The sequence below is a fragment of the Oryctolagus cuniculus genome, chromosome 12 (genome assembly GCF_051225735.1).
Source record: "Oryctolagus cuniculus isolate XC-2025 breed Fujian yellow rabbit chromosome 12, ASM5122573v1, whole genome shotgun sequence".
Taxonomy (NCBI): domain Eukaryota; kingdom Metazoa; phylum Chordata; class Mammalia; order Lagomorpha; family Leporidae; genus Oryctolagus; species Oryctolagus cuniculus.
In genome coordinates this window covers 113,400,560-113,427,839 of record NC_142878.1, presented here as the reverse complement: position 1 = coordinate 113,427,839, position 27,280 = coordinate 113,400,560, and the positions used below count along the sequence as shown (strand labels likewise).

Sequence of the window (27,280 nt, the reverse complement as noted above, 5' to 3'; positions counted from 1 at the left end):
CACTGCCTGTGAGGCTGGCATCCCATGGATGCCAGTTTGTGTCCTGGCTGCTCCACATCTGATCCAGTTCCCTACTGATGTGCCTGGGAAAGCAGGGGAGGATGGTCCATGTCCTTGGGTCCATGCTACACTTGTGGGAGACCTGAAGGAAGTCTCTGGCTCCTGACTTTGGCCTAGCCCAGTCTGGCCATTGTGACCATCTGGGGAGTGAACCAGCAGATGAAAGATATCTCTCTTTTCTGCCTCTGTCTCTAACTCTGCCTTTCAAATAAATGAATAAACATTTAAAAAAAGAAAGAAAATGGCCGGCACTGCGGCTCACTAGGCTAATCCTCCTCCTGCAGTGCCGGCACCTCAGGTTCTAGTCCCGGTTGGGGCGCCGGTTCTGTCCTGGTTGCTCCTCTTCCAGTCCAGCTCTCTGCTGTGGCCCGAGAAGGCAGTGGAGATGGCCCAAGTGCTTGGGCCCTGCACCTGCATGGGAGACGAGGAGGAAGCACCTGGCTCCTGGCTTCAGATCGGTGTGGAGTGCCAGCCATAGTGGCCATTTGGGGGTTGAACCAATGGAAGGAAGACCTTTCTCTCTGTCTCTCTCACTGTCTAACTCTGCCTGTCGAAGGAAGGAAGGAAGGAAGGAAGGAAGGAAGGAAGGAAGGAAGGAAGGAAGAAAATGTGCAACCTTGAATTGAAATTAAATCTCTAAATTGTGAATTTTTGGCTCATTTCTAAGATGAACAACATTTTAGGGAGCAAATCAAGAGCATAACTTCAGCATAAGAAAAAATAATGATAAATAGATTTACACATGCTATAACTTTAACATACAACACGTGAAAAAGCATTCATCAGAAATTATACATTAGCGTTCATTATTTAATTTGGGGTCATACATGCTGTTATTAAAAATCAGACCTTCTAGGGGCTGGTGCTGTGGTACAGCAAGTTAAAGGCCTGGCTTGCAGCACTGGCATCCCATATGGGCATTGATTCGAGTCATGATTGCTCCACAGTTCCCTGCTAATGGGTGTGGGAAAGCAGCAGAGGATGGCTCAAGTCCTTGGGTCCCTGGACCCACATAGGGGACCCAGAAGAAGTTCCTGATTCCTGGCTTGGGATCAGCTCAGCCTCAGATGTTGCAGACATTTAGGGAGTGAACCAGCAGATGGAAGACCTTTCTCTGTGTGTGTGTGTGTGTGTCTCTCTGAATCTCTCTGTAACTCTTTCAAATAAAGAGTTTCAGCTTTCACAGACTATTAGCAGAGAGCTGGATCAGAAGTGGAGCAGCTAGGACTTGAACTGCACCCACATGACAGACCCATAGGAAGCTCCTGGCTTCTGGCTTCAGATTGGCACAGCTCCAGCTTTGTAGCCCTTTGGGGAGTGAACCAGTGGATGGGAGACCTCTGTCTCTCCTTCTCTCTGTAATTCTGCTTCTCAAATAATCTTTTAAAAAGTAGAGTTTAAAGATAAGTTTATTTTTTAAAAAGATTCATGTATTTCAAGGAAGAGTGACAGGTTGGGAGGGAGGGAAGGGAAGAAAGAGGTAGGCAGAGAAACAGTGACTTCTTATCTGAGGTCTTATCAGAGACCCCACACAGCCACAACTGCCAGGTCTGGTCCAGGCTGAAGCTAGAAGCCAAGAACTCCATCTGAGTCTCCCACATGGGTGGTAGGGACCCAAGTACTTGAGCCATCTTCTGCTGCCTCCCCAGGAGTGTTAGCATGGAGCTGGATCAGAAGTAAAGGAGCTGGCACTGCGGCTCAATAGGCTAATCCTCCACCTAGCGGCACCGGTACACCGGGTTCTAGTCCCGGTTGGGGTGCCGGATTCTTTCCCGGTTGCCCCTCTTCCAGGCCAGCTCTCTGCTGTGGCCCGGGAAGGCAGTGGAGGATGGCCCAAGTGCTTGGGCCCTGTACCCGCATGGGAGACCAGGAGAAGCACCTGGCTCCTGCCTTCGGATCAGTGTGGTGCGCCAGCCACAGCTGTGGTGGCCATTGGAGGGTGAACCAATGGCAAAAGGAAGACCTTTCTCTCTGTCTCTCTCTCTCTCACTATCCACTCTGCCTGTCAAAAAAAAAAAAAAAAAGTAGTGAAGGAGCCAGGACATAAACCCATGCTCCTGTATGGGATGCTGGCATCTCAGGTGGTAGTTTAACCTGTTGCACCACAATCCTGGCTCTGGTAAGTTTATTTCAGTGCAACAAAAGTTTGAAATCCAGGAGCCAGCATTGTGGTGTAGGGGGTTGAGCCACCACCTGTGACACCAGCATCCCATGTGGGTGTGGGTTCAAGACCTGACTACTACGTTTCAGATCCAGCTCCCTGCTAGTGCACTTGGGAAGGCAACAGAGGATGTCCCAGGTGCTTGGACCCCTTAACCCATGTGGGAGACCCAGAGAAAGCTCTTGGCTTCTGCATTCAGTCTTGCCCAGCCCTGGGCCATTAGGGCAATGGACCGGAAGATGGAAGATCTCTCTCTAACTCTGTCTTTCAAATAAATAAATAAATCTTTTTCATAAAATAATTGAAATCCATGCATATGGTTTTCAGAATATATACTTTCTATAAACTTCTAATGAAAAAACCATGCTTGCTTTCAAATGCTTCTGCAGCAAAATCAATTTTTCTTTTAATTTCATCTTCCAGTAACTTTTTGAAGTACCTCATGTTTGGTCTCTGTGCCCTGTTTTTGGTGTAGTGCTTCTAAAACTCTTACAATGTCCAAAGTGATAGGAGTTCTAGGAGCCTCTGGTGTTCTAATATGTGTTTGGTCTTTTCAGTTCTCTCCAAGTTCTTTGACCTCTCCTGTTTGATAGGAAAAGTCTTTTGTTCATATGAGAATGCTTGGATAGCTCTTGGATGTTCTTGGATGCTCTTGGATAGCTTTAGGATGGGGTTGGTTATTAGAAAGACCAAGCTGTGATTAAAGGCCTAGAACTTCCAGTCCCTTTCCTCATCCTCTGAGATGAGAGGGCTGGAGAGGGAGTGAATCATCAGTCATGCCTGCCTGATGAAGCCTCCAGAGGATCCCTAAAAGATGTGCTTCAGCGGGCTTCTGTGGTGGTGAACACATCCATGTGCCAAGAGGGTGGAGCCCCAGCTCCATGGGGTGGAAGCCCTGCCCTTGGGACCCTTGTGGGCCTCATCCTGGATACTTTGTGCATGTGTGTCCTTCATCACACCTTTATAATAACCCATTGGCTTAGTCCTTCCAGACTGCTGTCACAAAATAGCTTAGTAACTTATAAATGACAGATGTTTATTGCCCACAATCCCAGCATCCAGAAAATCCAAGACCAAGGCTCTGGGAAATTTGAGACTGGTGAGGGCCCACTCTTCATAGGTGGTGCATTTAGCTGTGTCCTCACAATCTGCAGTGAGTTTTCCATACATTTTTAGCAAGTTCTTTGTCACATTCCATTCGTGGGTACTCTCACATTCCAAATAATTTAAACTGTACCTTTTTATTCTCTACACATGATCTATCACACAGAAATTTTACTTTTATAAACTGCAAAATTTCAATTTTTTACTCTTGGAATTGGGTTTTGATGTTATGTGTTACAAATCATTCAAGCTTCAGGGCCAGTATTGTGGTGCAGTGGGTTAAGCCACAGCCTGTGATGCTGACCTCACTTATGAGTGCCTATTCGAGTGCCAGCTGCTCCACTTCTGATTCAGCTCACTGATAATGCATTTGGGAAAGCAGCTGAAGGTGTCCCAAGTGCTTGGACTCCTGTCACCAATGTGGGAGACCTGGATGGAGTTGGAGACTCCTGGCTTTGGCCTAGTGTATCTTGATCTGTTGCAGCCATTTGAGGAGTGAATCAGCAGATGGCAGATCTCTCTCTCTCTAACTTTGCCTTAATAAATAAATAAATAAATTTTAAAAGTCTTCCAAGACCATGTAGATTTTCTTCATTTCTTTTTTGTCCTATGATTCTTATACTTTGCATTGGCAACTTAAGCCTATGAAGTATTTTGAGTGAATTTTGTTTTCTTTTTTTTTTTAAATTATTTGTTTGAAAGGCAGAGATACAGAGTAGGAGAGACAGCGAGAGAGATATCTATCTTCCATCCACAAATTCACTCCTCAAATGGCCACAATTGCAAGGGCTGGACTAGGCCAAAGCCAGTCCAGGAGCTTGTTCTGGGTCTCCCACGTGTGTTCAGGGTCCCAAGTAATTGGGCCATCTTCAGCTGATTTCCCAGGTGCATTAGCAGGGAGCTGGAATGGAGGTGGAGCAGCCAGGAATCCAGCTGTTGCCCATATGGGATACAGGCACTTAAGGCAAGAGGCTTAACCTATGCCACAGCAGTGGCTCCAAAGCTTGTTTTTTCAAATATGTATTTCATCACCATTTATGGAAAAGATACAGGATAGTGGACTTTATTTTCAGTTTGCATTTCTAAAATTGTGACATTGAGTAGTCTTGAGTAAAGGGCTAAATATCCTTCATTTCCTAGGAAAGTGGGGGGTGGGGCGTCGCACGTCGCACATATCCTGCGCCAAAACCTAGCAGCCACGAGAGGGCGCCCGGACCCGCCTTTTCCGACTGACTGCAGCTATTGAGGTTGTGACAAGTGCGGCAGCCCCCAGCAAGGACGACATCTCAGATCTTTACCCTGCAATGGTGGGTGAAAAGCTTCCAGTCTCTCGCCTCAGTGCTGCTGGATCTTCAGAGTGCTGGACACAGAAAGGGCTTTGGGGCGGGGGGGGGGGGGGGAGAAATTCCACCTAAAGCACAGGACATATATTTACCATAAGATATCCACACAGTGGCCACTAAAACTAATATAAGGTCTGGACGATGACCTCTAATACTGATTTTATATCCACATGACCTCTAATACTGGTGTGATATCCACAAGGTGACCTCTGAAACTAACTTGATATTCCCTCTGTGGCCTCCAGTATTAACCAATCATGTCTGCACAGTGTCATCTACTGACATCCTACAAGGTTGATTGGTTTGACACTTGGCTGGATTCAATAAAGTGGATGGTCTCTGTTTTCCCTGCATGGTGTTGACATGATTATATTCAAAAGCAATTTCCTTCTCAAATCTACAGGGAGGGTGAGATAGTGATGAGTGAAAGTTCTTATTGCAATGGCTACTGTTTCTTTTAAAAGATTGTAGCCATTTAATAGAAGTACATTCCCATCTCCCTGTTTTCTAATTAGCTTGTTCCCGATGGCTGGGGTTGGCAAGCTAGGAGTTTCATCTGTGTTACTAACGTGGGTGGCAGGTACCAAGCACTTGGGCCATCTTCTGCTGCCTTCCCAGATGCATTAGTGAGGATTCAAACTGGATCCTGTGTGGGATGCTGGCACTGTAGATAGTGCTTAACCTGCTGCACCACAGTGCTGACCCCTCCCTATCATGTTTCAAGGTTTCTGAGTGCATGTGTGTATATACTTTGTTACATTTATATCTTAGGACTTAAGTTTTTATGGTGCTGTTGAAAATTCCAATTGCATACTGTTAGGGAACCACCATTAGAGTAATCTACAGCTTCAGTGAGACCGTGGTGGGGGCATGGTCACCACTTTGTTGTGATACTGAGCAATAGGTAATGGCCTTTGGGGACCCCAGCAGAGGTCACATGACTCCACTCTGCCTGAGACTGGCATGCCAGATGGAGCTCCTTGGTCATGCTGCACCTAGAGCCTCCTTCCCCTGGGGACCCTGAGAGCCTCTTTCCCCTGGAAGAACCCTAAGAGTCTCTATCTGCTGGTTCACTCTCCAAATGATCACAATGGCTGGAGCTGGGCTGATCCAAAGCCAGGAGCCAGGAGCCTCCTTCCCCTGGGAGAACCCCTGAGCGTCTCCTTCCCCTGGGGTCTGTGGATTCCACTCATCTCCAGAGTGGCTGAGACAAGTAGCTTCTCCCACCACTTGCAGTCAATGTTTCCACACATCTGAGACACAGGTTCCTTGTCATCTGTTGCATTCCATACTCCGATGCTCACATATTCTAAATAATGTAATAGATTATGGTTTACTCCTTTTTAAAAATATTTATTTGAGAATCAGAGAGAGAGAGAGAGATTCCACATTTTGGTTTATTCCCAAATGGCTGCAATAGCTGGTATTAGGACCCATGATACAAGGTCCCAAGGACTTGGGGCATCTTGCACTGCTTTCCCAGGCACATTAGCAAGGAGCTGGCTAGCAAGTGGATCAATTGGGACTCAAACTTGCACCTGTATGGGATGCTGGCCTGACAGGTGGTGGCTTTACCCACTCCACCACAGTGTTGGCCCCTGATATACACAACTTTGAGAGAAATGACAGAGAGAATGAGCTCCCACCTGCCAGCTAACTCCAGAGATTTCTGCAACAGCCCCTAGATGGTGGGGAGCCAGGATCTCAATCCAGTTGTCTCACGTGGGTACCAAGAACCAAATAGTTTGATTCCTTCAGTTGATGCCACCCAGGATCTGTGTTAGCAGGATGCTGGAGTCAGGAGCTAGAACCTAGAATCTAACCCAGGCACTCAGAAGTGGAACTTGGGCATCGTAACCACTCTACCAAATGCCTGCCCTGAGTGCATACTCTTCACCAGGTGTCTGCTTTGTCGGTGCTTGCTCGCATTCTGCACCCTCTTTGTTCTCTGAACAGGCCTTTCACGGAGAAGAAAACTTAATTTTATGAAGTGCATGTTCACAACTTTATTCTTTTGTGAATTGAACTGTGGTTAGAACTCCTTACCAAATCCAAGACCACATGGATTATGGCCTACATTTTTCTAGAATTTGTATGTTTCTGCATTTCAATTTTCAGCATATGGACTATTTTGAGTTGATTTTTGTTTAAGAATTACACTCTCATATTCATGACATTCCATATAGTTATGCATCACAACTGTCAGGCAAAGATATGGGGTAGTGTGCCCCCTTTCACTGCAAATTTCCAACACGGAGGCCTGAGTACGACCCCGAATTTTTTGATTTCCTAGAAAAGCTAGGAAGAGGCATGCTGAGTGTTCTGTGCAGAGTCATGGTGGACACGAGAGGGCGCGCGAACCCACTTTATCTGACCAACTTCAGTCTCTGAACCGAGACTTCCACAGGGGCCTGTGGGTTATTGAGTCAGAGTGGGATGCCCTCAGGGCCGTGTGGGAGACAGGGTCTGAGGGCGGAGGCCCACGGGGCTCTGGAAGACGGGGTCCTCCATGAGACAGAGTCGTCAGAAGCCGGACACGGTCGGCGCGCTTGGAGATGGAGTCCGAGGCTGGACGCCCACAGGACTACTGGGAGATGGAGTCAGATGCAGGTGCCCACGGGGCTCTGGGAGACGGGGTCAAATGACGCGCGACACCCCCAGGGCCTGTTGGGAGATGGAGTCCTGGAGTCCATTTGTCGGGGAACGGGACAGCCTGGCCAGCTGTGCCCCTCCCGACATGTACAAGCACAAGAAGTTTAGTGCTGGGCTTTTTCCACCCTGCCCGTTGCTAATTGCAAGATCCTGTTTTGACTTTAAGCATCCTGTTATTGCATGTTTCCCACACTTAGTTGGTAACATGTTTTCCGTGAATCATATATAAATAGGTGGACGGTGGGCGGGAGTGAATGAATGAACGCTGGTAAAAGACGGAGTAATGAATGAACGCTGGTAAAAGGCGGAGTGATGAATGAACGACGGTAACAGGCGGGAGCTGTGAATGAACGCCAGTAGTAAGCGGGAATGGTGAATGAAGGAGTTGTGAATGAATGCCGGTAACAGGGCAGGCGTTCGCGACATGTAATGCGAGTCTGCTGAAAAATAAAGTGGAAGCTGAAAAGCCGATAAACGCGTCTGGTGTCTCCGAGGTCTCGCCGGCGTTAACCTATCCGGAAGGTGTACGCCTGCATCCATTGACGCTTGTCGCTCGCTGGGCTCTGGGCATTGGACTCAGGCGGGCACCAGTGGAGCTCCGGGAGATGGGGTCTGAGGGGAAACACCCACGGGGCTCTGGGAGATGGGGTTCTCTGCGAGAGGACCTTCTGCGGGACCCTTCATGAGACAGAGCCCTTGGAGGCTGGACACTGCAGTGCTCTGGGAGATGAAGTCTGAGGCGGGACACTCGTGGGGCATTCTGGGAGATGCCCACAGGGATCTCTGGGAGATGCAGTCTGAGATGGGCTAATGTCCCTCACAATGGCACCCTCCAAGACAGACATAGGCAGAGAGAGATATTCCATTTCCAGCTTCACTCCCCAAGTGCCTGCAACACTGGGTCTGGACCAGGCTGCATCCATGAACTAGGAACTGCATCCAGGTCTCCCACTGGGCCAGTCTTGTTGCACTTTCTCAGGTGCATGGGCTCGATGCTGGACTGGAAACTGGGAGTACCCAGGACTTGCACCAGGCACTCTGACACAGAATGTGGGCATCCCAAGTGGCAACTTAATCCGCTGATCCACAATATCTGCCCCCACAGAGTAGATTTTTAATTCTAACAGTCTATATAATCTATTATTTTCTTATATCTAAAAGATTATCATGGGAATTGTGCTATGACACAATGGGTAAAACTGCTGCCTGCAGCCCAAGAATCCCACATAGGCTCACTTTGAGTCCTGGCTGCTCCACTTCCAGTCTAGCACCCTGCTAGTAACCTGCAAAAGCAATGGAAAATGATCCAAGTCCTTGGGTCCCTGCACCCATGTGGGAGACCTGGAAGAAGCTTCTGGCTCTTGGCTTCAAATTGGCCCAGCTCTGGCCTTTGCAGCCATTTGGGGAGTGAACCTGCAGATGGAAGATCTTTGTCTCTCCTTTTCTCTAACTCTGCCTTCCAAATAAATAAAAATAAATTTAAAAATTTATCACAAAATACATGTTTTTTTTTTTTTTTTTTTTTTTTAAGAAAGAGTTACACAGAGAGAGGGAGAGGCAGAGAGAAAGAGGTTTTCCACCCACTGGTTCACTCCCCTGGACAGGAGCCAGGAGGTTCATCTGGGTCTCCCATGCAGGTATAAGGGCCAAAGAACTTGGGCCATCTTCCACTGCTTCCCCAGGCCATAGCAGAGACCTGGATCAGAAGTGGAGCAGCTGGGACTCAAATTGGTGCCCATATGAGATGCTGGAATTGCAGGTGGTGGCTTTACTTGCTACACCACAGCACCAGCCCCACAAAACACATGTTTATGTCCATTTTATTCTGGATTTCTTTTATTGGTTCACATGTTTTTAAAGAATTATTTTATTTATTTGAAAGGGTTACAAAGAGAGTTAGAGCCAGAGAGAGAGAGGTCTTCCATTCCACTGGTTCATTGTTGGCCAGAACAGCCAGAGCTGAGCTGATATGAAGCCAGGAGCCAGGAGCTTCTTCCAGGTCTCCCACATGGTTGCAGGGGCCCAAAGACTTGGGCCATCTTCCACTGCTTTCCCAGGCCATAGCAGAGAGCTGGACCGGAAGAGGAGCAGCCGGCAAACGCACCCATCTGGAATGCCGGTACTGCAGGCTAGGGCTTTAACCTGCTGCACCACAGTGGCAGCCCCTAGGTTTACATTTTTAGAAAAGATTTATGTATTTGAAAGGCAGAGTTACAGAGAGGCAGAGGCAAGTTCATGTTTTAAATATAAGTATACGGGACATTTTGAATGACTTTAAGGTGTGTGTCAAGTTCCAAGGTTTTCTAAATACATATTTACACTTTGTTAAGATTTTGCTTAAAGACTTCAATTTTAGGTAGTACAACTGTTACCAGTGTCATATTTTAACATTTTCATTTTCTAGTTTTCAAATTTCAATGTTTCTTTTACATTGGTACTGATACATAACAAATCAAGTGACTTCCGTCTCGTGGCCAGGCCCTTTGGTTCATGCTATATTGGCAGTTCTGTCTGATTCTGCCTCCAGCCAGGGTCTGGAGCGCTGGGAGCCGCAAGCTTCAGGATCGGCGGGGCTGCCCCGGCGGGCCTCAGTGTCCTGGGTAGCGCCGCGGTTACTCTGCGCGGTTGGCTCCTCCTCCACCACGACGACTGGAAGTTCGTTCTCCTCGGCACTGACCCTGGGCAGGTGCCTCGGCCTGGGAGCCCATGGCGGGAGCCGCAGCTCCATTCCCCACAGGACGGGGCAGGGAGGCGCTGTTGGGGTTCCGGGGGGCGGGGCTGAAGGAAAGATGCGGGAAAGGCAGAGAAGGTGGGGGGCGGGAAGAGAAGCCCCTGTCAGCCTCGCCCTCAACCCCCCTGGAGGCCCTGGATGCAGCCCTGGTCCTAGACCGGTAAGGATTAACCGGTTACGCTCCGGGTTTAAAAATTCGTTTACAAGAAGTAGCTCTGGATTAGCTTTGTTCATTTATTTTTTATTATTTATATATTAACTTGAAGCAGTTAACAGAGAATGAGCGTGAGCTTCGGTCTGCTGGGTCACTCTGGACCGCCGCAGTGTCCAGCACTGGGCCAGGCCGGGGCCACAGCGCCACCCGGAGCACTTGCAGTTCTGTGACGGCGCAGAGCCCGCAGGTGTCCGACAGCCGGTGTCCAGCACTGGGCCAGGCCGGAGCCACAACGCCGCCCGGAGCACTCGCAGTTCTGTGACGGCTCAGAGCCCGCAGGTGTCCGACAGCCGGTGTCCAGCACTGGGCCAGGCTGGGGCCACAGCGCCACCCGGAGCACTCGCAGTTCTGTGACGGCTCAGAGCCCGCAGGTGTCCGACAGCCGGTGTCCAGCACTGGGCCAGGCCGGAGCCACAGCGCTGCCCGGAGCACTCACAGTTCTGTGACGGCGCAGAGCCCGCAGGTGTCCGACAGCCGGTGTCCAGCACTGGGCCAGGCCGGAGCCACAGCGCTGCCCGGAGCACTCACAGTTCTGTGACGGCGCAGAGCCCGCAGGTGTCCGACAGCCGTGAGTGGCCTGTGTGGAGCTCGTGGCTCAGAAGTTTTCCTATTCTGCCCCAGTGCAGTGAGGCCTACCCCCCAGGCTCCGTGTGAGATAAACTGGGCTGACCCGTGGCCTCCGTGGTCCAGGGAAGACCCCTCCAAGCCTTCTCTCTGCTAATCCCCCTCCCCAGTCTTGTAACTTTAATGTTACAAGTAAGTGAACAGGCAGGCGTCTGAGAAAAGCAACGGTGTTTTACTGTGAAGCTCTTGCTTCCCCCTTGGTGTTGCACAGACATCGTGAAGAAAGCCTGCAGGTTTCCGTTGGGGCCCAGCCTGACTTCCCTCTTCCAGCTCAGATGTCTTATGGTGATGGAGCACTCTCCATCCAGTCATGTTCAAGTAACCTCTTTTTAAAATGATTTATGTATTTGGAAGAGTTACAGCGAGAGAGGGAGAGACCTAGAGATAGGAGAGGGACAGCTTCCATCCAGTGGTTCATTCCTCAAATGGCTGCAATGGCCAGGGCTGGGCCAGGCCGAAGCCCGGGGCCAGGAGCTCTACCCAGGTCTCCCACGTGGATGTAACGACCCAGACACTTGGACCATCATCTGCTGCTTTCCCAGGTGCATTAGCAGGGGGCTGGATTGGAAGTGCAGCACCTGGGACTCGAACCAGTGCCCATGTGGCACTGCAGGCATTGGCTTAACTTGCTGCACCACAGTGCTAGCCCCCAAATAACCTCTTCATAACATCATTTTGGGGGTTGGACTTCAGTGATGAATTGTGGGGAGACAGAAACATTCAGGATATTTGTTTTTCTGACTTCTGTGAACATCATAGCAATGATTGAACCTGAGTAGGGAGCTGTGTGAGCCCTCAGTCTGTGGCTATCTCAGAAAGGAGCCTCTGTGACCTGGGGACCTGCTGCTGTGGGAGACAGGCTTGTGATGGACCTCCGAAGTGGGAGAGGCAGTCATGTGCTGCTGTGCCTTTGCCTGACACCTGGGTGGTGTCTGGAGACCTGAAGCTTCCTCCTGCTTTTGGTGTTGGGGGTCCAGGGTAGAGCACAGAGAAACAACCTCTGTTCTTGTAGACTTGTGGCAAGTGCATTGTGGATGGAGTAGCCCAGTTCAGACACACATCACTCTGCTATTAGAGGAGTCCGATTACCATAAGTCTGAACAAATTTACCTGGTGATTTTTGTCTGGAAATATTTTTTTCAAACCAACGTTTTAAACACAGAGAATGTAAGAGTGTAGATGTTGGATTGTACAGTGACACTTCACTTTGGGAAAAGCACTGAAATGTTTCCCTGCTGGCTGTGCCATTGTCTCATCCAGCACCAGGGAGACTTCCTGTTCCCCTCCCACAGCTGCTGTTTTGTTCTTGCTTTGTCGTCTAGCAGTTATAATAAATATTTTAGTGACCAAACCATTTATTTGCCTATTTTAGTGGAGTTGTTTGTGGTTACTTTTTATTTTTAGGAATCTCTGTGTATGTTGAATATACATTCTTTGTCAGATGTATTTCGTTAACATTTTCTCCCAATCTGTGGCTTGTCTTTTTGCTCTCTGCACATAATGGGTCACAGAGTAGAAAATTTAATTCAACGAAGTCCATGATATTAATTTTTTTCTTTTGGAGATTGTCCTTTTGTGTCGTGTGTTAAAAGTAACTACCAAATGCCAGGGCACATAGATTTTCTTCTGCTTTTAGTTCTTGAATGTGTAAAATTTGCATTTCAAATTTTAATGTATACACTGATTTGAGTGACTATACATGTACTAAAGTTTGCGTCTACATTCATTTCAATCTATATTGTTTCTCAACAATTATTTCATCATTTTAAGAAAAGACATAGGATTCAGGCTGGCATTGTGGTGTAGCTGGTAAAGCTGCCTACTAGGATACCAGCATCCCATATGAGTGCAGGTTTCAGTCCTGGGTCTCTAATTCTGATCCAGCTTCCTGGTAATGGCCTGGGAAAGTAGCAGAAGATGATCCGAGTGCTTGGGCTCCTGCCACCCACATGGGAGACCAGGATGAAGCTCCTGGCTCCTGGCTTCATCCTGGCCCAGCCACAACCATTGCAGCCATCTGGGGAGTAAGCCAATGGATAGATCTTTCTTTCTCATTTTCTTTTTCTCTTTCTCTTTCTCTGTCTCCCTCTCTGTAACTCTGACTTTCATATACATAAATGAATGTTAAAAAGGAAAGAAAACACATAGGACATATTCTGGACAGCATGCTGTTAGATATGTAGTGTGTAAATATTCTCTTCAAATTATTGGATAGTGAAACAAGAGGTGCACGTTTGACCTCCTGTGCCTCAGTTTCCTGGCACTCAGCTGTTATCTATACTTCAGAATGTGCGAAGTGATGTCTTTTGTGTGCTAATGGTTGGTAGTTGGAGGTTCCTGGACAGCCCCAGGCTACCTGGTTGCCAGGAGAACCAACCTTGTGGTTCCAGGTACAAAGTTTTAGCCCTGACCCCAACCTTTTACCCATCCCCCAGTCTTTGTGGAGAGGACTGAGTCAATCCTTAATGGCCATAAAAGTCCAAAAGTATGGGGTTCAAACAGCTTCTGTGTTGATGAAGATGAGGAGGTGGGAGGGAGGCTGCTCGTGGAGTGTTTGGGAGCCCTGTACTCCATCCTAACTGCCTGGCCTGTGCTCATCCTCTGGCTGTTCACTTGCAGCCTTAAGAGAGCCTGTGTAATAAGCTGGCATTGGTGAGTGCAGTGTTCCCTGGGTTGTGTGGGGAATCCCACAGGAATCTCAAAAAGAGTCACGGATCACCGCTTACCTGGAAAGGAGATGAACTGTGCAAACACAGTAAAACACTGAGTTAAGAAGTACCACTAGCTACAAAATAAAAGTAAAGTGGAGTTATAAGTCAGGAGCTGAGGCAATGCCTAATGGCTGTTAGGGAGGTGCTCCTAATCATACCAAGCAGACATCTCTGGTCAGTCAGATAACAGTGTGCTATGGACAGTACCCTCCTACCCATGCTGACTGGACAATTCAAACATAAGCAAGGAGGAAACAGCATTGATTGGACAAGTTGGAGGATGGCAAGCTGGAGAACTGCCGAAAATGAGGATAAAAAGGGAGCCTTTGCACCACTCTCCATCCTCTCGGGGATCATGGCCTGGTGTGTGAACCTCTGGATCTCCACACATCTGGAGCTGAAGGGGCAGCCGGCTACTCTGCACAGAGCAGGTAGCAGCACAAGCTGACCTGCAGAGCTGTCCCTGAGCTGTAACCCCACTGTCTGTGTTTGTGTGTTTGTGTGGCCCAGTGCGAGTGAACCTCTGGATCTCCTCGCATTTGGAATCAAAGAGCCAGCCTGCTAGCTTTTGCTACACGGCACAAGGTGACGACGGGATCAAGAGGCCAGTGGAGCTGACCAGCCAAGATGCCGTCTCACCGCCTGGCCTGGAGTCCTTATCAGCCTGCTGCCAGACCTGACCCTGAAGCCGGACCAGGCCTCTCAGCAGGGGACCTCTCCAACTTCTCGCCTGGCCATCCGCCTGGGAACTTTGAGCCTACCCCAGAGTGACAGCCTTCCCACAACTTCCTGCCTGTAAGTGACTGATCCGAGATCTGTCTCTGCTGAGACAGGGAGCTCTGAACCTTGAACACTGACACTCTTTTTCGTGACCATGATACGAGCCTTGAAAACGCAGCTTTTACAAATAATGTTAGTCATATGTAATATAATATAACTATATATCTGTAAATAATGTAGGTAATAAGGTATATGTAAATAATGCCGGAGGCCATGATGTACATATACTATTATAATTAGATAGCCCTTAAAATTACTTTAACACTGTATACTGTAATCTATGGATTAATGAATAAGTTCAAGTAGTATTATTGATATTGAGTCCTCTAGTCATTAAGGAAATAGTGTTACTTTGATAGTTAAATATTATCGTAAGCAAGTTAAGTAGATGATTAGTAGTTATGTTAAGCTAAGTGATTTAGTAAGTGTGTTGTTAGCTATAAGTTATGATAAGTGATATTGACATTATTGATAGTGATATTAGTGATATTGATAAGTGTGTTAAGTAATTATGTTAAGTTAGGTGATTAAGCTAAGTAGTTAAGCTAAGTAGTTACATTAAGCCAAGTAGCTAAGTTAAGTAGTTAAGTCATGATCAAGTAGTGATGTTAAGTTTATTGATAAGTGTATTGGTACTGATAAGTGTATGGACCTTGATGAACATGCTGATGAGCAGTGTGATATAAAACCCCTGGTATGTCCCTGGTGTGTGAATAATAAAATTGGAAAAGACAGTCTTGTGCCGTGGTGTTCCTTTCTTCCCCATGACTGACAAGTCGTACGTCGCACTTGCTACTGTCGAGCTGCGTGACAGTAGGCGCTCACGACAGGTTCTGTGAGCAACTCTAGCACATGATTGAAACTGAGGAGGGGATTGTGGGAGGCTCTGGTTTGTGACAATGCTTGACACAAGTCATTGGTAACATGCGAACTTGTGAGTGACATCAGAAGTGGTAGCCTTGTGGAACTGAGGCCTTATCCTGTGCTTCTGATGCTATTGCTGGGCAGATTGTGTCGTATTAGATTGAACTGTGGGACTCCAGGTGCTGTCTGAGACCTGCTTGTAGGAAAAATTCTGGAGTCTGGTCACAAAGGTTCTGTGTTGGATGTTGGAGAAATAATAGGTTAAAACAGTGGACTTTTTTTTTCTAATCTGACAGTGTTTTCAGCTGTCTTTATAGTGTCTTCAGATATTAGTTTTGAGGTAAATCCAATGTATCTGGTTCTACTACTGTTGCTTGTGCTGTAGGTGTCAGATCTAAGAAGTAGATGCTAAATCCAAGGTCATGAAGACACCATTTGTTGAAGACATCCTTCTTTTAAAAATTATTTCTAAGTCTATATTCATGTGAGAGATAGTGCTAGTGAGATCACGCTAGCTCTCTATTATGTATTTCTGTTAGGCTGACACAAAACACACCAAACACCGGAATAAGGGAAAGGGTTTATTGGGGAAAACCCAGAAGACCAGAGGGATGGGATGACAAAGGGAAAGAAAGGAGATAAGGAGAGAGTAAGAGAGAAACAGGAAAGAAGCTAGTGAGGAGAGAAGAGAGAGAGAGATGAGAGAAGAGAGGAGGAGAGGAGAGCAGACAAGAGGAGCCAAGAGAGCAGGAGAGAAGCCTTTAACTCCATTCACTAATGTTCTGTAACTTTCAATATGTAACACTTCTCCCAATGTACGTTTATTCCTGAGGTATACTCTTACTGTGGGCCTTACTGAAAGTGGAATTCCACAGTTTTGGGTTGTGATAGTTGATTTCCTGGGTGCAGTGGATTGCTGTGTATTAACACTGTGTTCAGTTTTACAGAGTGTGTGCACCACCTCAGTGCCATGTTGTGCACTCCTTAGTGAGTTCTTGCCTCACTGCTCTGGATAGAACACACAATGCAATGCTGAAAACCGAGTGATATGGGCTCCCCTGTTCCTCAGCTCAGCTCAGAGCTGCCAGGGAGGGGCACTGTGCATGGCATGTGCTGTGGGCTTTCCCAAGTACTTTGTACTGCTGAGGAAGTCTCTCCCTCTTCTTAAAAGATTTATTTTATATGAAATGGAGAGTGACAGAGGAAGGGGGAGAGAAAGGGGTCTTCCATACTCCAAATCACTACCAAAATGCCCACCAATGCCAGGTCATGGCCAGACAAGGGAATGGAGCCTGGAACTCTGTCTGGGTTTCCCACTTTGGCAGGAATCCAGAACCTGAGCCATCATCCACTGCCTCCCAGGAATGTTACAGAAGCCAATACAGATGTGTGGATTGGCTGGAACTCAAAGCAGCACATGGATGTGCAGTGTGGGCCTAACAGGCCTTAGCCTAACCTGCTGCTCCACAGTGCTGGGCTAGGAATCACACTCGTTACCTGGCTGTGTCTATATGAAATGACGCTGGCATTGTTCAGTCTGTTTCTGCATTGCTAACAGGAACAGGGGGTGTTTACTGTGGTTCTGTGACTGTGGTGTCTCCCATGGGTAATGGTGTGGCTCACCCCTGGTTTTCAAAAGGAGTTCCCATGCATCCAGCATGTAATCCTGTTATATACGATGTCTTTACATTTGCTATTGTGTTGATTTTATTTCTGTATTTCTAACAGTTTTCTCTCTGCAGGTTAGCGTCCTGTGGTGTAATGTAGTTGAGGTAGTCACAGGGGGATGCAGGATTCAGGTTTAGGGATTAATGTTCGAATTTGGGTTAGGGTTCCAGAATTCTGGGTTAGGGTTGAGATTTGGGTCAGGGTCAGGGTCAGGGTCAGGGCTAGGGCTAGGGCTAAGGTCAGGGTCAGGGTTAGGGTTAAGGCCAGGGTTAGGGTAAGGGTCAGGGTCAGGGTTAAGGTAGGGTTAGGGTCAGGGTCAGGGTTTATGGTCAGTGTGAGGGTGAGGGTTAGGGTTAAGGCTAGGGGTTAGTGTTAGGGGTTAGGGTTTAGGGTTTAGGGTCAGGGTCAGGTTCAGAGTCAGCGTCAGTGTCAGGGCTAGGGCTAGGGCTAAGGTCAGGGTCAGGGTCAGGGCTAGGGCTAAGGTCAGTCAAGGTCAGAGTCAAGGTCAGGGTTAGGGTTAGGGTTAGTGTTAGGGCCAGCTAGGGTCAGGGTCAGGGTGAGGATTGGGGCAGGGTCAGGGTCAGGGTTAGGGTTAGGGTCAGAGTCAGAGTCAGGGTCAGGGTTTAGGGTCAGTGTGCGGGTGAAGGTTAGGGGTTAGGGTTAGGGTTAGGGGTTAGTGTTGGGGATAGGGGTTAGGGTTAAAGGTTAGGGTTAGGGTAGGGTTAGGGGATAGGGGTTGGAGTTAGGTTTAGGGGTTAGGGTAGGGTTAGGGTTAGGGTAGCATTAGGGTTATGGTTAGGGTTAGGGTTGTTAGGGTTAGGGTTAGGGTTGTGTTAGGGTTAGGGTTGGGGTTCAGGGTTAGGGTTAGGGTTTAATTAGGTTTAGGGTTAGGGTTTAGGTTTAGGGTTAAGGTTTAGGGTTAGGGTCAGGGTCAGGGTCATGGTCAGGGGTTAGGGTTAGGGTCAGTGTTTAGGGTTAATGTCAGGTTTTAGGGTCAGTGTCAGGGTCAGGGCTAGGGCTAGGTCTAGAGTTAGGGTTAGGGGTTAGGGTTAGGGCTAGGGCTAGGGCTAGGGTCAGGGTCAGGGTCAAGGTTAGGGTCAGGTCAGGGGTAGGGGTATAGTTAGCATTAGGGTTAGGGTTTGGGGTTAGGAGTTAGGTTAGGGTTATGGTTATGGTTGGGTTAGAGTTGGGTTAGTGTTAGGGTTATTGTTAGGGTTCTGGTTAGGATTTAGGTTAAGGTTAGTGTTAGGATTAGGATTAAGGTTTGGGATAGATTTAGGGTTAGGGCTAGGTTTAGAGGTTAGCGCCTGGGTTAGGGTTAGGAATAGGGCTAGGGTTAGGTCTAGGTCTAGGTCTAGGGCTAGAGCTAGGGTTATGGTTAGGTTTAGAGCTAGAGCTAGGTTTAGGGCTAGAGCTAGGGGTAGAGCTAGGGCAAGGGTTAGGGTTAGCATCCTCCTCCTGAGAACCTCGAAGACCCAGGAACATTTTGACTGTGGGTCAAATGGACAGTCTGTGTGCCTCCTTTGACCTTCATCCCTTATCTCACCCTCAGGTTCAGAGAAGAGCTGGCCCTAGAAATCCAAGTGCAGGCATGGTTATAAATGAGAGGAAGCACCTATGGAGTGCACAAGGCCCGCTAGACTTGGGACCCTCCATGGGGGAGAGTTGGTGGGACTGGGGACTGGCAGAAGCACACATCCATTTCGGGGCCACTGGCCGAGATCCTCCTGTGAGCCTGAAAGTGGAATCACTTCCCAGGCAAGGCTATCAGGGAAGAAATGGCCAGATGAACAGGCCTTCCCGAAGGCCGAATCCAGATCTGTTTCCAGAACCGCAGAGCCCGCTACGCACAGCAGTAAAGATCGAGCTCAGAGAGAGCCTTGCCTTCTCCTGAATGAAGCCTGGGGGCTGGTCCGGTCCCAGGCTGAGGCTCCTTCAGCCACAGTGGGGTGATGCCACCAGCCCCTCCCACACCCCGGGGGTCTCCCTGTTGGCCATGGGAGTCTGGCACTCATGCCAAGGGCACCAGGCCCAGCCTGGCTGTGCCAAGGTGGCAGTCCTTGGCTCCTCCCCTGAGCTTCCTGGGTCATGGGGAGCCACGTGCACTGGAGTGGCAGGGCTCTCCCGCACACATGCACCTTGGGGGACCAGCGGAAGTGCATGTCTATCTCAGGGCCACAGGCCGAGATCCGAGGCTGGGATATTGCCTCTTGGCATCACGTAGCCACCAGCTGCACAGTTCTGAACCCTGCTACAGGGGTCAGCCTTACCCTCACAGGCCCAAGTTTTCCAGGGCAACAGCAGGCACTGCTGCAGATCTGCCCTGGTCACCTTATTTAGGAGATGCCGGGCAATGTGGTGCTGGACACAGGGAGCCTCCTGAATGAAATGTTTCGGAAACTGTGTGGATGGGGGGGGTGTCTGTCAGAAGGGGTGGGGGTAGGGGAGAAGTGTTGGGGCGAGGAATGGGAGATTGAGATGGCACAGGGGCTTCCAGGAGTCTGGGGCTTGAGGCCCCAAAGGCTATGGACACAGTGAGAGCTAGGATGTTCTGAGCCTGGGGAAAGTACACGGCCAGCTATGGCTGCACTCAAGATCCAGGACCTGGCAGGCACAAAGCATACCGCAGTGTCTCCTGCAATGCCTGTGGGAAGACACACCTCCTGGGCCCAGGAGGCCCTTGTGAAGGAAGCTGGGAAAACCTGGTGCTGGGGGCAGTCAGGGTGTGAAGAGTTGTCATTGAAGGGGCAAGCAGCTGGAGGGCGCTCAGACTGGTGTCGTCCCACAGCCAGGAGTGTCTAGCCAGGAGGAAGCCCTCAGAGGAGCGTGGAAGGTGACAGTTAGCTCAGGATTGGGCTTTCTCTCTCTCTCACCTCCCCTTTCCCCTCCTCCTCCTCTCTCTCTCACCCCCCTTTACCCTCCTCTCTCTCTCTCTCTCCTCTCTTGTCATACACACACACACACACACACACACACACACACACACAAATGGATCTCCACGTAGCCCTCAACCCCTTTCCGGCTCCCATCCCATGCCTCCTTCCCAGAGTAGTAGCTGGAAGCCTGCAGGCCCAGGTCAATGCTTAGGCAGTCAGTTTCTGGCCAGGCTGTGGCACTGTTCTTCACCAGGTGCCCTGGTTGCTGGGCCCTGGCCCTGCCACACTTGATTTTCTGAGATCACAGAAAAAATACCCCATCCCTTGGGAACCAACACACAAACCACCATGGGATCCTGCATCTCCTCCCATGCCCCCAGTACACACAAAGTCTCTTGTCTGCCATCCCAGTCCCCCACCCCAGGACAGGATAGCTGTTCTCTTGTGCATCCTGTTGCCCACAATATAAGGATGTAGCCTTACCAGATTTACACTGGTCATGATGCCAAGTCCTTTAAGCATACATGGTGGAAGCGGGTATAAGCATCCTGGTACCCCACTCACATGGCCTGTATCATCCCTTCCCAGTGGCTGAACGATCTCTCTCTCTCTCTCTCTCTCTCTCTCTCTGCCTAAGCACTTGGGCCATCTAATGCTTTCCCAGGCCATAGCAGAGAGCTGGATCAGAAGAGGAGCAGCTGGGACTAGAACTGGCACCCATTTGGGATGCCGGCACTTCAGGCTAGGGCGTTTAACCCACTGTGGCACAGCACCGGCCCCAAGAGTAATTTTCTGATACCACAAACTATAAAAAGGAAATGAAAATGTATTAAAAGGCAGAGATACCTGAATTAAATATTGGATTGTTTAAAAGATCATTTAAAAGGTCTAACAAGAGACAGGTTTCATACTGGGTTTCCTTTCAGTGCTTTCACAGGCTGTGACTTCTGTAAGAATATTATTACAGTAAATCCTAGGATTCTCTGAAATTTCCCAAGCTAAATAATGAAATTTCTTATTGTACATGATTTAATGAATTTATGTTTGCATTTGTCTATCAGCTCATGTTAAATTTTGCAAGTTCATCAAAGCTAAGAACTTGCCTTTTGATAGGTACTTACTGAGTGGAGCTAGTTTTGGAATTAATAAGGAATGGGGGTGTTTCTCTTTGTGTTAACAGCTTAAGAGTAATTTGATGTGGTCTAGAAACCATGAGTTACTAGGAAGGTGCTTATAAGTGAATATAGCCAATCACTTGCCCATGATCCTTTATCACAACCCAGCCTGACCCCCACACTCTGTTGTGCATGAATGATTGCCATTTTTGTCAAAAAAGACCCAGGGAAGGGGTTCAGAATTTATTCTAGGTTTGCTAACCTCTATATCTCACGTACCCTGACTCAGAGCGAGGGCATTCAGTTCAGGAAGATCATGTATGATTGATTTTTTCATTGTGGCTGTAACTGTGAAGCCCTCAGACACAAGGAGTGAGGCTGGTGCACCTGGAACAGCCATTGTGCCAGAAGCTTGGTACTCACTGGCATTTTTTTTAGATATTCATTTATTCAAAAGGCAGAGAGGTAGAGCGAGAGCAAGAGAGAGAGAGGTCTTCTATCTGCTGGTTCACTCCACAAATGGCCACAAGGGTCTGAGCTGGGCCAGACCAAAGCCAAGAACCAGGAGCTTCTTCCAGGTTTCCCACACAGATGTAGGGTCCCAAGGACTAGTGCCAACTTCTACTGCCTTCCCAGGCCATAGCAGAGAGCTGGATTAGAATTACAGCAGCCAGAACTCCAACCGGTGCCCATATGGGGTGCTGGCACTGCAGGTGGCAGTTTTACCCACTATGCCATAGCACTGGGCCCCCCTCATCAGCATCTTGTCTGGGCATTCGTTTAAGCTCAGGATCTCTTTTTCTGCCACCATCTTCCTAGAAAGTGTTTTGTTCTCATAGAAAGTATATTAAAACAGTGGATGTTACGGTTGTGAGCAGGAGGTTGGGAAAAATGGAAAAAAGGTATGTTAGCGGTATCCAGATGTTTGGTATCTCCTGGGTGAAGGTGTTTAGGGAGGCAAGGGGCGGGAAGATGGCAGGTCCCTGGCTAAACCTCCAACCAGTTTCCAAAGGTGGGCCTCCTCGTTGCTAAGCAACTCCAACACTGCTGGCAACAGAGACACCCTCGGCAGTGATTCCTGGTGGCATGAGGAGAGACTGTATTTTCAAACTATGACTCACAGCAGGCACAGGGCTGTGGGCTGCCTGCAAGTATGCATTGTGACTGCTGGTTGAGAGGGCAGGAAAGCCTGGATGATTTCATTCCTGAGCGCTGCTGGTGGGAGGGGTCGGTGGGTGCCCATGAGCGCTTAGGCTCCTGCCTGCCCAGCAACTTGCTGCCCAATGACTGTAGGCATAGGTACATGGGTGCCCGCAAGGTACACCCTCTTTGGGCCACCTTGCACCCAAGTGTGGTGTAAAACTACACCTTAACCACCAGGAACCCCTGGGAGCCAACAGGTAACACCTGTCAGTGACAGAGGGAAAGCACTTGGTCCTCAGCCATGCCACCAGGCTGGGCTCCTTGGTGCTCACAGGATGCCCACCGCCAGCCTGGCTGAGGACCCAGAGAATCAGTTTGTGTCCTTGGTCTGCAGTCTACCCCCTGATCACAAAACAGGGTACTCACCGTATCCCACCCTTCCGGGGACACAGGTAAACCACTGCACCCTCAGGTCAGGCCACGTCCCACAGCCCCCTTACTGTGCAACCAAGGCTGTGTGGCACCTTTCTGAGGTCGACTACCTTTCAGCTTAGGGTAGATGAGGAACCTGGTGACAATGGCTGGAATCAGAGGAAACCCCTCTGGGTCATTTAAACTTCTGACTCCCTTGGATCTTTCCTCTGAAACCTCTCATTGAAGGTCTGAGATGAAAGATTTAAACAAAGATTAAATCTACCTTTTGCAAAAATGAATGATTTAAAAAAAAACAAAATGACATAAGTGCAGTTTTGTGAATGAAACTTTGGAGAGTTGTTGATAAACACTGTCGAGCATAAGATTTGCAGACGAACTCTTCCAGAGTTGTTAGGTCAAAATTATTTCAAGGGTTACTCCAGAAAATTAGTGGAAATGCAAGATATGTTTAGAAAACATGGCTATTTACAGGGTTACATTGCCACAGAGATGTGGGCTAGTTTATATTTTGAAGGCTTAGTGAGAGTCTGGATTATTCTTAGCATGTCATTTACAAAATATTTTTGATTGCAGCAAGTATGTTAAATGGAGAATATAATGTAAATTTTTAAAAGTGTTCTTTCTGGGGCCAGTGCTGCATGGCAGCAGGTTAAGCCACTGCCTGCAGTGGAGTCCCAGATACTCCACTTCAGATACAGCTCCCTGCTGATTACCCACAGTAGAAATACCCAAATGAAGCCTCTGTCCCCTGGCTTCAGCCTGACCTAGTCCCGGCTGAGGAAACCATATTGGAGTGAACCAGCCAGTGGAAATCCTCTTTCTCTCTTTCTGCCTTTCTCTCCCTCTCTCTTTCCCTCCCCTCCAGAACTGCCTTTCAAACATAAAAATAAATCTTTTTTTAAAAGTGTGTTTTCCTTTATCACAGCGATTATCTTACATGGTACAAGTAAGTGTGTATTGCAATATAAAAGATTAAATCTAGACTTCTCCTTAAGATACATACATTACATATGAAAGCCAAGTGCACAGTGTGCAAGAAATTTTATTCCCCTTGTTGTGTTGATTCTGTCAGTGTACACATTTCATTAAGGATCAGTCAGTTTTGGACTTGGGTATGTTGAATAATGTTAAAGGTAGGTGGGTGTGGAAATAATTGAGAGGAACCTGCAATAATGGAATCTGAGTTTTTGTGACTAAATTTTGGAGCCAGAAAAGGCATCATAATACTTAGCCAGTGATCAGCTGGAGATCAAAATATATAAATTTAGGAGGCCAGCACTGTGGTGCAGCAGGATAACAACCTGGTCTGAAGCCCCAGCATCCTATATGGGCCCTAGTTCTAGTCCTGGCTGCTCATCTCCCAATTCAGCTCTCTGCTATGGCCTGGGAAAGCAGTAGAAGATGGCTTAAGTCCCCTGCACCCATGTGGGAGACCTGGAAAAAGCTCCTGGCTTCGGACTGGTGCAGCTCCGGCTGTTGCAGCCAATTGGAGAGTGAACCATCAGATGGAAGACCTCTCTCTCTCCCTCTCCTCTCTCTGCTGCTCCTCTCTGTAACTCAGACTCTCCAACAAATAAATACTTTAATATACACAAACCTATATATAAATATATATATATATATATATTTGGAGATTTGTTTTCTTAGATTAAAATTAGAAGTGCTACTTAGATCTTGTCCCTTCCTTTTTTTTGACTTTTATTTAATGAATATAAATTTACAAAGTACAGCTTATGGATTACAATGTCTTCCCCCCCATAACGAACCTCCCACCCGCAACTCTCCCCTTTCCCACTCCCTCTCCCCTTCCATTCACATCAAGATTCATTTTCAATTCTCTTTATATACAGAAGATCAGTTTAGCATACATTAAATAAAGATTTCAACAGTTTGCTCCCACACAGAAACATAAAGTGAAAAATACTGTTTGAGTACTAGTTATAGCATTAAATCTCAATGTACAGCACACTAAGGACAGAGATCCTACATGAGGAGTAAGTACACAGTGACTCCTGTTGTTGACTTAACAAATGGACACTCTTGTTTATGGCCTCAGTAATCACCCTAGGCTCTTGTCATGAGCTGCCAAGGCTATGGAAGCCCCCTGAATTCACCAACTCTGATCATATTTAGACAAGGCCATGGTCAAAGTGGAAGTTCTCTCCTCCCTTCAGAGAAAGGTACCTCCTTCATTGATGACCCATTCTTTCCACTGGGATCTCACTCGTGGAGATCTTTCATTTAGGTTTTTTTTTTCCCCCAGAGTGTCTTGGCTTTCCATGCCTGAAATAGTCTCATGGGCATTTCAGCCAGATCCGCATGCCTTAAGAGCTGATTATGAGGCCAGAGTGCTGTTTAGGACATCTGCCATTCTATGAGTCTGCTGTGTATCTCACTTCCCATGTTGGATCATTCTCTCCCTTTTTAAATTCTATCAGCTAGTATTTGCAGACACTATTCTTGTTTATATGATCCCTTTGGTTCTTAGTCCTATCATTATGATCAATTGTGAACAGAAATTGATCTCTGGGACTAGTGAAATGGCATTGGTACATGCCACCTTGATGGGATTGAATTGGAATCCCCCGGTATGTTTCTAACTCTACCGTTTGAGGTAAGTCAGCTTGAGCATGTCCCGAATTGCACATCTCTTCCCTCTCTTATTCCCACTCTTATATTTAACAGCGATCACTTTTCAGTTAAGTTTCAGCACTTAAGAAGAATTGTGTATTGATTACAGTATTCAACCAAAAGTATTAAGTAGAAAAAACAAAAAAAATACTAAGAGGGATAACATATTAAGTTGCTCATCAACAGTCAGGGTGAGGGCAGATCAAGTCACTGTTTCTCATAATGTTCATTTCACTTTAACAGGTTTCCTTTTTGGTGCTCAGTTAGTTGTCACCTAACAAAGAGAACATATGGTATTTGTCCCTTTGGGATTGGCTTATTTCACTCAGCATAATGTTTTCCAAATTCCTAACAGGGATCACTTTTCAGTTTAAACACCTAAGAATAATTGTGTGTTAATTACAGAGTTCAACCAATGGTACTAGAACAAAAAAAATACTAAAATGGATAAAGTATTACGTTGTACATCAACTGTCAGGACAAGAGCTGATCAAGTCACTGTTTCTCATAGTGTCCATTTCACTTCAACAAGTTTCCCCTTTGGTGCTCAGTTAGTTGTCGCCAATCAGGGAGAACATATGATATCTGTACCTTTGGGACTGGCTTAATTCACTCAGCATGATGTTTTCCAAATTCCTCCATCCTGTTGCAAATTACAGGGTTTCATTGTTTTTGACTGCTGTATAGTATTTGATAGAGTACATGTCCCATAATTTCTTTATCCAGTCTACTGTTGATGGGCATTTGGGTTGGTTCCAGGTCTTAGCTATTGTGAATTGAGCTGCAATAAACATTAATGTGCAGACTTCTTTTTTATTTGCCAATTTCATTTCCTTTGGGTAAATTCCAAGGAGTGGGATGGCTGGGTTGAATGGTAGGGTTATCTTCAGGTTTCTGAGGAATCTCCAGACTGACATCCACAGTGGCTTAACCAATTTCCATTCCCACCAACAGTGGGTTAGTGTCCCTTTTTCCCCACATCCTCGCCAGCATCTATTGTTGGTAGATTTCTGAATGTGAGCCATTCTAACCGGGGTAAGGTGGAATTTCATTGTGGTTTTGATTTGCATTTCCCTGATTGCTAGTGATCTTGAACATATTTTCCTGTGCCTGTTGGCCATTTGGATTTCCTCTTTTGAAAAATGTCTATTGAGGTCCTTGGCCCATCTCTTAAGTGGGTTGTTTGTTTTGATCTTGTGGAGTTTCTTGCTTTCTTTGTAGATTCTAGTTATCAACCCTTTATCTGTTGCATACTTTGCAAATATTTTTTCCCATTCTGTTGGTTGCCTCTTCACTCTCCTGACTGTTTCTTTTGCAGTACAGAAACTTCTCAATTTGATGCAATCCCAAATGTTAATTTTGGCTTTGACTGCCTGTGCTTCTGGGGTGTTTTCCAAGAAGTCATTGCCCGTACCTATATCTTGCAGGGATTTTCCAATGCTCTCTAATAATTTGATGGTGTCAGGTCATATATTTAAGTCTTTAATCCATGTTGAGTGGGTTTTTGTGTAAGGTGAAAGGTAGGGATCTTGCTTCATGATTCTGCACGTGGAAATCCAATTTTCCCAGCACCACTTATTGAATAGACTGTCCTTACTCCAGGGATTGGTTTTGGATCCTTGATCAAATATGAGTTGGCTGTAGATGTTTGGGTTGATTTCTTGTGTGTCAATTCTGTTCCATTGGTCTACCTATCTGTTTCTGTACCAGTACCATGCTGTTTTGATGACAACTGCCCTGTAGTATGTCCTGAAATCTGGTATTGAGATGCCTCCAGCTTTGTTTTTGTTGTACAAGATTGCTTTAGCTATTCAAGGTCTCTTGTGTCTCCATATGAATTTCAGCATCATTTTTTCCAGATCTGAGAAGAAGGTCTTCGGTATCTTGATTGGTATTGCATTGAATCTATAAATTGCTTTTGGGAGAATGGACATTTTGATGATATTGATTCTTCCAATCCATGAACATAGAAGATTTTTCCATTTCTTGGTATCCTCTTCTATTTCTTTCTTTAAGGTTTTGTAATTTTCATCGTTCAGTTCCTTAACGTCCTTGGTTAAGTTCATGCCAAGGTATTTGATTGTTTTTGTAGCTATTGTGAATGGGATTGATCTTAGAAGTTCTTCCTCAACCATGGCATTGTCTGTGTATACAAAGGCTGTTGATTT

General features: G+C 47.2%; 1 protein-coding gene across 1 annotated transcript in view; it reads right to left on the bottom strand.

Annotated features, from left to right (window-relative positions):
• Positions 1 to 10,295: 10,295 nt before the first annotated feature.
• The window catches only part of LOC149123244 (uncharacterized), a 30,396-nt gene continuing 13,411 nt past the window's right edge, over positions 10,296 to 27,280 (bottom strand). The window contains 1 exon segment of the mRNA XM_089311027.1: positions 10,296 to 10,660. Coding sequence (XP_089167153.1) covers positions 10,296 to 10,660 — 365 coding nt within the window.